Source organism: Strongylocentrotus purpuratus, unplaced genomic scaffold (assembly GCF_000002235.5).
Source record: "Strongylocentrotus purpuratus isolate Spur 01 unplaced genomic scaffold, Spur_5.0 spur5_contig_29, whole genome shotgun sequence".
Taxonomy (NCBI): Eukaryota; Metazoa; Echinodermata; class Echinoidea; order Camarodonta; family Strongylocentrotidae; genus Strongylocentrotus; species Strongylocentrotus purpuratus.
The window spans coordinates 84,641-96,132 of NW_022144941.1; the positions used below are offsets into that span (position 1 = coordinate 84,641).

General features: G+C 37.1%; 1 protein-coding gene across 1 annotated transcript; it reads right to left on the reverse strand.

Moving 5' to 3' along the window:
- Positions 1-2,799: 2,799 nt before the first annotated feature.
- Positions 2,800-10,968, reverse strand: LOC105438449 (hyalin-like). Its single transcript, XM_030983316.1, has 6 exons — positions 10,730-10,968; positions 9,422-9,670; positions 8,110-8,358; positions 6,050-6,188; positions 5,520-5,606; positions 2,800-3,958 (listed from the first exon to the last, which is right to left on the reverse strand). The coding sequence occupies exons 1-4, from the start codon at positions 10,911-10,913 to the stop codon at positions 6,133-6,135; spliced, it is 738 nt and encodes a 245-aa protein (XP_030839176.1). The 5' UTR covers positions 10,914-10,968; the 3' UTR covers positions 2,800-3,958; positions 5,520-5,606; positions 6,050-6,132.
- Positions 10,969-11,492: the final 524 nt, after the last annotated feature.

The following is an 11,492-nucleotide window of genomic DNA, read 5'->3' on the forward strand; positions in this document are numbered from 1 at the left end:
GCCCCTCTTCTTTTTTTGGTCTCTCTCATCTGCATCTCTCTTGTCCTCTCCTTCTCTCTTACACTTTCACCCTCTCCCTCTCACTGTTTCCCTTTCCCTCTTCTTCTCTTGATCTGTCTCCTTCTGTCACTGCCTCTCTCTCTTTTTCTCCTCTCTCCCCTTTCACTTTGCATCATCTCAGCTTGTCTCATTTATATGTATAACAATTTAATCCAAGGAAATTCGAGGCAATTTCTATCGTTTGGCCACTGCCATGCATACTAACAATCGTTTCTAGATTTAACATCATAGATGTTGGGTTATGGAATATTAATATCTTACTCATATTTCTGATTTTCATATTAAATCAGGACTAAATAAATCACTATGTACATCTGGTAATATTTATTTTAAAAAAGTGTTTTAAAGGTAATACAAAGTTTTGGTATGGGGTCATGAATTCGGTCCAAATGAACATATTGGAAGCATATGCGATCCTACAATATTCAGTGATCGTTGTCGCGGTTAAAATCGAGTCTAAAGTTATGAAATTGCAAATAATAAACTCGTTATGTTGTATAGCTCCCTCTTAAGGTCAAGATATTAATTAAGCTATAAAATAATGTTTCTTGACTAAAATCATTTTAAAAATCATGGTCATCATTCTAATATCGTCATCATCGTTTTCATAAACATAATCGTTTTTTGAATTATCGGCAATACTTTCATGATCAGTATTTACAAGAGCGTATTTATGCTAGAAATATGCAAGGCGTTGTTTTCAATTGCATCTCTCTCCTCTCTTGATCTTGCTCTGTTTCCCTTCTCCTTTCATGTTCTGCCCCTCTCCTTTTGTTTGGTCTGTCTCTGCATCTACCTATCTTTCTCTTTTACCCTATCTCTCTCACTTGCCTTGCCTCCCTCTTATTCTCTTGCTCTGTCTCTGCATGCATCTCTCTTTTTCTATTCTCTCCCTTTCCCACCTCTGGCTCTCTTAATTGTTCTGTCCGCTCTCCTTTTCTTGCTCCGTCTCTATCTCTCTTTTTCTACTCTCCCCCATTTCCGCCTCTGGCTCTCATGTTCTCCCCGCTCTCCCTTTTTTGATCTCTCTTTCTCTTCTCTCTCCCTTTTCCGCGTCTGGCTCTCTTAACCCTATATAGCGCTGACATTTTACGAGTTTTTTCTTTGACATCTCCCGCACATTTTAAGACCCTATATTTGCGAAAATCGGGGGTATGGTATCGGAGATGTACCACATTTTCGTGACCAATGTCACACAAAAACGGCTCCAAAAATGGTTTCCAATGATCTTGTGTGTACATTGTATGGGTTTTACAAAAGTGTTGTTAGAAGAATGTTATTTTTTGTTTTTCTTCAGATAACATCCCTTTTGGCCATCATGAACTATTCTAGATAACAAAACAATGACAAACACAAGATTTAAAAACAAAGCAATTAGAATTTCAAGAAAAATTGGCATGGAATTTCAATACATGTCATTAATTTGACTACCCTATCATATCAATTATGTCAAGCTACAAACATGTCAAATTTAATTGCATTTTCTCCATAAATAGGGGGGAAACTAGACAAAATTGCATATTTGCATCATTAATTAGACATAAATTAAAATTAACGATATATATCATAAATTTTACTAAGCATTCTTGATTAGTACATGATAAAAAACAAACACGCCAAGTTTGGACAAAATCGGTCCATCAATAGCCGAGATCATAGGGGGGGGGGGCCTTAGAAGCCCCCCCCCCCCCCCGGGTTATGCAGTTTCAAAATAGCCCGGGCTATATAGGGTTAATTGTTCTGTCCGCTTTCCATTTCTTGCTCCGTCTCTGTATCTCTATTTCTCTACTCTCCCCCTTTTTCGCCTCTGGCTCTCTTGTTCTGCCCGCTCTCCTCCTCTTGCTCTGTCCCTGTATCTCTCTTTCTCTACTTTCCCGCTTCTAGCTTTTATTCTCCCTCTATTTTGCCTTCGGATGCTCCTTAATTTCCTCTTGCACTTCCCTTCGCCCCTTGTATTCTTATTTCACATCTACCGCGTTTCCTCACCGTCCTGCCTCTTTTCAAGTGCATGCATTGTGATTCCTATTGTATTTCTCTGTCCAGCTCATTTATTTTTTCAGGACTATACCCCGTCTCCCTCCTCCTCTCTATATATATCTACTGCCATCTTTTTTTCTTCTCTCTCTTTATCTTTCCGTTAACACCATAGACCCTTAAAACAAAAACCAGGCAGACCACCTCTTTCACCAAGTGACGAATCAAATCTCGTTTTCTATACGTTTCAGACAATTACAATTTGTAACTGTATTTGATTGAAGTTATAAAAACACGTTTAAAATAGTTGGTTTACAATTACACATCTGTATGGTCTTTAATTCTATAAGGACTGATGCTATCTACTAACTTCATGTTTGTGAATTATGTTTTCATGATTTTGTTTTGATTTGTTTAGTTTAGTCGGTACGAGAAACATCACTATCAGTATCACCATCATGCCACCCTTTTTTCGCAGCACCAATAAGGCTCTTGCCTTTTGTAATTGAGACGTTTCTTCATTCATGCATTGTTATTTCATGATCTCCTCTACAAATTGTGTCAATGTACTCTTTTGAAAAATAAATGAATGGAATAAATGTCAAATTGAACTTGAACCATCATCACAATTATCATACCTATCAACATCATCATCATCATCAATTTCATGCACCTTAAGCACCATCATCATAATCATCACAACCGCCATAATTTATCACCATCGCCATTACCATCATAATAATACAAGGAAAATCAGTATAAACATTATTTGTGCAATCAGGCCATTTTTTATTTCATTATATAAATTGAGATATTTTAAAAACTCATATCTAAACACAATTCACTAAATGAATTCATATTCTAAACAGCAAAAACTTTATGACAAAGATAAAATTGAAAATAAAAAAACAGAATTGATGTAATTCAATATAAAAATTCTGCAATATATATAAGTGATTGCAATATAAAGCATGATATATTTGGCATTTCTGAAATGCTTTGGTGTTTAAAATACTTTGAGAGTGGAATAAAGTAGGTTTGATATATGATAGTCAGGATTCAAACCCCACAACATCGCTTATAAGCACACCTGAAGCGAAATAAAGTCACAAATACTTCCAAACATTACTCCCTCCCAACAAAAAAACCTAAACATATTTTTTAGTTGGCATTAAAGTTTGAGCCGTCAACAATTAGTTTGAAGAAAAAAAATTGACAAATGATCAGTTCTGTCGTGACAAAAATGTTACAAACACAGCATTTCTAGAGGAATTTCAGAGAGAAAGGCTAAAGGCTTAGAAGTGTTCACAGGGAGAGAATATTCTTAGAGTAATCCCAGAAAAGTAACATAACATATTAACAAATAGTTTCAGGAGACGTTAACAAAAATTGCATTGACACCCAAGCAGCACATTGAAAACAACACCTCCTCCATGTTTCGGCCTTTCACTACGTCTTACATCAACATGAAATTATGCAACTAAGAATCTCCCGTTAAGTGTACACAGTATTTACAGACATTTGTAGCACAATTAATACATAATGGTTAGAAAGACTTTCTTCAACAAACATTGCCTAATGGCCACAAGATTTTTTCCTTTTGAGAAATCTAATTACCAGCCATTTGAATTCATGTTTTGCATAGAAATATATATATTGTCCTCGCATGTACATCTTAATATTTCAATTCTCATAACTTACCATTGGGATTACACAATGGATCTTTCTAGCAAAGGCATGAATGCAATAAGCTTAGATTAGATTTAAATGAGCTTGTGAGCAGTGTTGTGTTTATTAAAGGATTGGAATTTCATCTATCTTGCTTCGATGTCAACGAACCATGCCGAGGCGCGGTATGATGCAACAAAGCAACCCAGATAGAGGGATGACGACGAGCATAATCGCCATGCAGCAGGCATTGTATCTGAAATAGACAGAAAGAAATTTATAAGTTATTTCAACTTTGATGCCACCAGTCATTTCAATGGCGTGGGTTAGAATATCACCGCTGCCACCATGTAATGTGGCGTTGTTTGGCTGTATTGCTACAACACATGAACTTCGTTTTGGCATGGTTGTATTTGATCATGTAAGGTCAATATATAACATATATGAGATCACATATTACAGATATTACAGTCCCTTCCACCTTTTCATACTTTGGTCCTATCAACCAATAAGAGACCAACAAGAGACTAAACAAGAAATTACATTGACTCCAAAGGCCAAGAATTGGTTGGTTTAGAGTTGGTGCAGAGGTGTGATCGAGGTATTACAGAGGCATATGTGAATGACTGACTCTGATCGATGTCTCATCAAATTACATTACTACTGAAACACAGCTCAAATGCACAATCTATACTATCTATATTATCTATGTCAAAGGCTTAACCCTATCTAGACATTTTTCGCGATAATTTTTTAACGCAAGAAAATCTTGCACTGAAATTTTGTGACTTTTTTCTTTCGAGTCTTGCGCATCTTTTGAAAGAAATTTTTCGAAAATCAGACCTACCATTACAAAGTCACATGTCCTTTTGTCTTTGCATGTCAGCCCGAAAATCGCTCATTTTTGTGATTTGTGTACAAAACATATAGAAATATCATTTTTCAAATAAAGAGATAAAATATTGGTTATTTGGTTATAGTTTAGGTGTTTATTTTGGGGTCAAAATAGTTGAAGTATAGTTGGAAATGAAATAAAACAACAAAAACAATAAAATACATAAGTTAAAAAAACAATGAAATACATAAAAAATTATCAAAACTATAAATAAAATAAGGAATAACTTGGGTCTTACAATTTTTTATAGCTGTATTATTATCCCAAACAGTCTAAATAATATATGTAGTGAAAATTAATGTTTAAATATGAAGAATATATGATTTATGGATAAAAATGTGAATGTTATTACCATATTTGCATAAATTACCATAAATATGCAAATGAGTGAATTTTTCAAAAAAATTACCATAGTAATCTATACACTTCACTTGATATGCATGCAAATTTTTGCGGCGATAGGTCGTTTCACGGCCGAGATCATAGGGGGGGGGGAGGGGAGGGGCCTTAGAACCCCCCCCCCCCCCCCCCCCCCCCCCCCGAGCTATGCAGTTTCAAAATAGCCCGGGCTAAATAGGGTTAAGCACTGTACTACAACACCCTCTCAAAGGTCTCATTACTGTGTATTCCTCAGGTAGTCTTTCATCAGGGTTCCCAGGACTTCATGAAAACAAAAATTCCCAATTTTTTTAAAAATGATAAATGGTTTTAAAATTCCAAGATCCAGTGGAAACAATCTTTGGACACGAGACGAAAATTAAGGCCAACAAAATTTGCTGATTAATCCCAAATTTTAGCAACTTTTTTTCTTTATATTCCCTGATTTGCAGAATAGTTGGTAACCCGTTCAAAGAAGGGTTTCCCTATAATCTTGATGATTATCTTTGTAGAACAGCTAGTATGGAAGGAGTAGGTGTCTTACCCATCTCGCAGAGCACACCAGCGTATCCAACAGGGCATTCACAGGTGGCCGGGATGTGGCATCGTCTAGGAGACAAATACCGCCATTCTGGCAGGGGCAGATGTTTGTATAAAGAAAAATAAGGGAACATCAGTATAAAACATTCAAATAAAAGATAAAAACTATTAATCTTTTGCTTATGAAAAATAGGTATGAGAGCCAAGTCAAATAAAAAAAAAAAATTCAAAGCTGATATAATTTATTCAATGGCATGCAAACTTATTGAATGATAATTTTTGCTGATGCCACACCAGGTTGTCAAGGCTTTCCATGAAAGAGCAACTAAATTTACCAAGTTGTTCTCAATGGCAAGTAACATTATAACTGTTATAAGATACTGATAACAACGCATTTGATTGGCTGAGAGCAAATTTGTCATAGAATTTGAGCATTAATTATTGATAAGAGGTTTTATAAAACAAGGCCCAAGTCTGATGGATGGACGCCAAAGATAGAAAGAGGACAGATTCAGAATAACAGAATGTTCTTACAGCTAAGGTTGAGCATCTCAGCTTCTCTCCTCCTCCTGTCGTTCTTGATACACAGGTATCGGGATGGGATGTAGAAGCACTGTTCACTGGGAGCGCATGGGTTGCTGGAACAAGGGTTGGCACCAACTGAAAATACACACTAACACATGACAATAATTATAACAATAATAATGATAATAATACAGTGAAACCTGTATATAAAGACCGCTCATAGGAGACATTAAATGTCTTTAAAGACAGGTGGTCTTTATTAACAGGTTTCAATGAGAAACAATAATCAAGGAAAACAAAATATGTGTCCTTTCTATACAGGTGGTCGCTAAACAGGTTTGACTGTAATAATGGTAATAATAATGTCCATCTCTCATATAGCGGGTGACCATTAACTGACCAAAGCGCAATACAGTATTATTATTACCCAGGTCACTGGATTAAATTATTATTTTCTACATTACAGTGAACATTCTCCGCTCCCTCGGGGGCATTCCTGCTGGTCACTTTTTTATAGATGCCTACACTTGCTTATCTAACCAGGTATTCATTAAACACCTGTATGGAGAGGAAGGTAAATAAAATGTTATTGTTGAAAGACATAAACGGATGTGGTTCATGCAAATTGATAGCAACTCGATACCAATTTCAACTCTATACTACATAGAGTTTGTAAGTATGCACTTGATTGGAGTTGTGATTTATTGATCAAAACTTTTTATAAGACAAGTTAATATGCCCCTCACAGCTTGGGTCAAACCAGACATCAAGGGAAACAATACCGGTAGTTTAGATGTTGAATTTATGTTCTCAGCTGCCTAATACTTGGTAAACTATAACAGGGCTTCACAACAATTTTTCTGGAAGGGGGTCAGAATTTTGGGGGCTCAGACTCAGATTTTGAGGGCTCCATGTATCGCGGTGCACAGCCCTGCCTTTAACCCTTACTGTACTGGGCTATTTTGAGCACCTTGTGACTGAGAGGTCCCCCCCCCCCCCCCCCATGATCTCGGCAGTCGAAAGTCCAATGAACACAAAAATTTGCATGTTTGTAGATATTTACGTAAGGAACAAGATGGTACAATTAGTTTTTTCCTAATATGCAAATGTTTGTCGTAATAGCCTAATTAATTATGCAAAATGCTAATTTTATACATTTTACAATAAACTCTACATATTTGTCTGTAGACTTGTGAAGAATGTTGAAAATGTATTGAATAAATGTTGCCTTCATCTCAAATTCATGAGGTTACATTATTTTTATGATATTTGAAAATGCATAGGTTAATTTGCATAAATTATGAATACGCATTCATGAATACCAAATCTGGAATATACAGGAAACTAGATTCATTACAAAAAGTGTCAGACTTCTCTTTTTTAATGTTAATTGAAACTCATTATTTAAATAAATCTTCTTCTCTAACACAAAATAGTTATTTTGATATAATTAATAATGATAACTTATGCAAATTTAATGTGATTTTCAAATATTTATTTTCTTTTGTATTTCATTGTTTTTTATTTCTTATTATATCTATTGCTTTATTTCTAATTTATTCTTTTGTTGTGGAATACATCAAATTACTTTGAGAAACATATAAAAGCAATTTGTATCTCCCACTTAGGAAGAAACACATCTAAACCTGTATTCACGTTTCTGCTCGTACATGAATATATACAATTAGAGCATATTTTTGATGACATGGGCATACTAATTGTTATGTAACACCTTACAGGTATATCCGATTTCGACAAAAATGGTATCAAAATGTGCGTAAGACTTGAGGGGGAAAAGTCATTAAACGACAATTCAAAATTCCAAGCGGTTGCAGCGCAATCTCCGAAAATGTCGAGGGAATGTCAACTGGAATGCAAAATGACTTCAGTTCCTTGCTCACTCTGTTCTATTGGTCTGTTTCTTACCTACCCTTTATTGTCTTCATAGTCATACTCTACATACACTTTAACACGTGTATGTATCTGAGTTTTCTAAAACATCAACATTTTTGCTTCTATTTTTACTCCCTTTCAACCACAATTTCTTCTAAACACAAGTTCCCACCTACCTGTGACGGTGACATAAAAAGAGCAGCTTTCGAAGTTGCCGCTTGGGTCTGTGGCGGTGTACACCATGTAAGTGTATTCCACGACAAAGAAAGATCCAGAGCTCTGTGAGGCCGCAACGCTGGCTACACCAAGGGGCTCGGTCCAGCTGACGGTAGTTGGGCTGCTACCGATGGGGACGGTCACGTCGATGTTGCTTGGCCAGTTGAGGAAGGATGGTCGGGTGCCATCCGTTCCTGGATGAATCGTTCCTTGATGAATCATGATAAAGCAAAAATATCTCTTTAAATGGCATATCACCTTTACACTTTTCACCTGATCCGTACTGAGCATAGGCCTAAATCAGGACATTCAAAGAGAAGACTGATAACACTGCATGGCTCTGTCTTTTCAATGATCTATACCTATGCTAACTTACATATTTTTGGCATGCAGAGATGAGTTGCAATACATTTTACAGACAGATTAATAGCCTCTTGCTAAACATGTTATGGAGTAGAGTTTACTTCTACAAGTGCTCCTAAATTCATACAAGACGTGACCCAAATTTTTTTTTATTGCAGTCTGTGCATTTAATAGAAGCCTACGTACCAAGATTGACAACGATATTAAAGGAACATTATCAAACGTTGCTGAGGAAATCGGTCGCGGTGTAAGTGACGGTGGGGAAAGAAGAGGCGGAGTTGAATTTGCTGGTGACGGTGGCCACACTCGAGCTATCGGTAAAGATGGGTTTCCGTCCTGCTGATAGTCTGGGTACAAGGGCAGTTGGAGGGAACTGGGGCTGTGTTGTCTAAGGAAAATCAACAAGTTTATTAGAATAATATTAAGAGCTTATTTTCGACACTTAAGTTATGATCTTTGCTCGTTTGTCACACATGCTATTTTGAACAAAACGATAGGTACAAAATGAAAATCAAAGACGATTTTGATTTTGGTTAGGTTCTAGTGTTAGGTTTCTTTGGTCCAGAGTTGAAGTTTAGAATCATGATAAGGTAGCTAAGCTAATTGTAGGGGTAGAAAAGACGCAACTGGAATGTAAAATGACTTTAGTTCCTTGCTCACTCTGTTCTATTGGTTTGTTTGTTACCCTTTATTGTCCTCGTAGTGACACTCCTTTATTTTGTAAAATACCTAGAAATTTTTGTTCGGCTGATCTTACATATTCCAGTGATACGCAAGATTATTTTTTTTGAGGCGATTGGTACACTTTAACACGTGTATGTATCTGAGTATTCTAAAACATCAACATTTTTGCTTCTATTTTTACTCCCTTTCAACCACAATCTCTTCTAAACACAAGTTCCCACCTACCTGTGACGGTGACAGAAAAAGAGCAGCTTTCGAAGTTGCCGCTTGGGTCTGTGGCGGTGTACACCATGTAAGTGTATTCCACGACAAAGAAAGATCCAGAGCTCTGTGAGGCCGCAACGCTGGCTACACCAAGGGGCTCGGTCCAGCTGACGGTAGTTGGGTTGCTACCGATGGGGACGGTCACGTCGATGTTGCTTGGCCAGTTGAGGAAGGATGGTCGGGTGCCATCCGTTCCTGGATGAATCGTTCCTTGATGAATCATGATAAAGCAAAAATATCTCTTTAAATGGCATATCACCTTTACACTTTTCACCTGATCTGTACTGAGCATAGGCCTAAATCAGGACATTCAAAGAGAAGACTGATAACACTGATAATAAATGGCTCTGTCTTTTCAATGATCTATACCTATGCTAACTTACATATTTTTGGCATGCAGAGATGAGTTGCAATACATTTTACAGACAGATTAATAGCCTCTTGCTAAACATGTTATGGAGTAGAGTTTACTTCTACAAGTGCTCCTAAATTTATACAAGACGTGACCCAAATTTTTTTTTATTGCAGTCTGTGCATTTAATAGAAGCCTACGTACCAAGATTGACAACGATATTAAAGGAACATTATCAAACGTTGCTGAGGAAATCGGTCGCGGTGTAAGTGACGGTGGGGAAAGAAGAGGCGGAGTTGAATTTGCTGGTGACGGTGGCCACACTCGAGCTATCGGTAAAGATGGGTTTCCGTCCTGCTGATAGTCTGGGTACAAGGGCAGTTGGAGGGAACTGGGGCTGTGTTGTCTAAGGAAAATCAACAAGTTTATTAGAATAATATTAAGAGCTTATTTTCGACAGATCTTTGCTCGTTTGTCACACATGCTATTTTGAACAAAACGATAGGTACAAAATGAAAATCAAAGACGATTTTGATTTCGGTTAGGTTCTAGTGTTAGGTTTCTTTGGTCCAGAGTTGAAGTTTAGAATTATGATAAGGTAGCTAAGCTAATTGTAGGGGTAGAAAAGACGCAACTGGAATGCAAAATGACTTTAGTTCCTTGCTCACTCTGTTCTATTGGTTTGTTTGTTACCCTTTATTGTCCTTGTAGTGACACTCCTTTATTTTGTAAAATACCTAGAAATTTTTGTTCGTTTGATCTTATATATTCCGGTGATACGCAAGATTATTTTTTTTGAGGCGATTGGTACACTTTAACACGTGTATGTATCTGAGTTTTCTAAAACATCAACATTTTTGCTTCTATTTTTACTCTCTTTCAACCACCATCTCTTCTAAACACAAGTTCCCACCTACCTGTGACGGTGACAGAAAAAGAGCAGCTTTCGAAGTTGCCGCTTGGGTCTGTGGCGGTGTACACCATGTAAGTGTATTCCACGACAAAGAAAGATCCAGAGCTCTGTGAGGCCGCAACGCTGGCTACACCAAGGGGCTCGGTCCAGCTGACGGTAGTTGGGCTGCTACCGAAGGGGACGGTCATGTCGATGTTGTTGGCCAGTTGAGGAAGGATGGTCGGGTGCCATCCTTTCCTGGATGAATCGTTCCTTGATGAATCATGATAAAGCAAAAATATCTCTTTAAATGGCATATCACCTTTACACTTTTCACCTGATCTGTATTGAGAATAGGCCTAAATCAGGACATTCAAAGAGAAGACTGATGAGAAAAATTCCTATGGTACCATTTTAGTCAGTACCCTCGTTATTTGTCCCCTTGCAACTCCTACCAATAACACTGCATGGCTCTGTCTTTTCAATGATCTATACCTATGCTAACTTACATACTTTTGGCATACAGAGATGAGTTGCAATACATTTTACAGACAGATTAATAGCCTCTTGCTAAACATGTTATGGAGTAGAGTTTACTTTTACAAGTGCTCCTAAATTCATACAAGACGTGGCCCAAATTTTATTATTGCAGTCTGTGCATTTAATAGAAGCCTACGTACCAAGATTGACAACGATATTAAAGGAACATTATCAAAAGTTGCTGAGGAAATCGGTCGCGGTGTAAGTGACGGTGGGGAAAGAAGAGGCGGAGTTGAATTTGCTGGTGA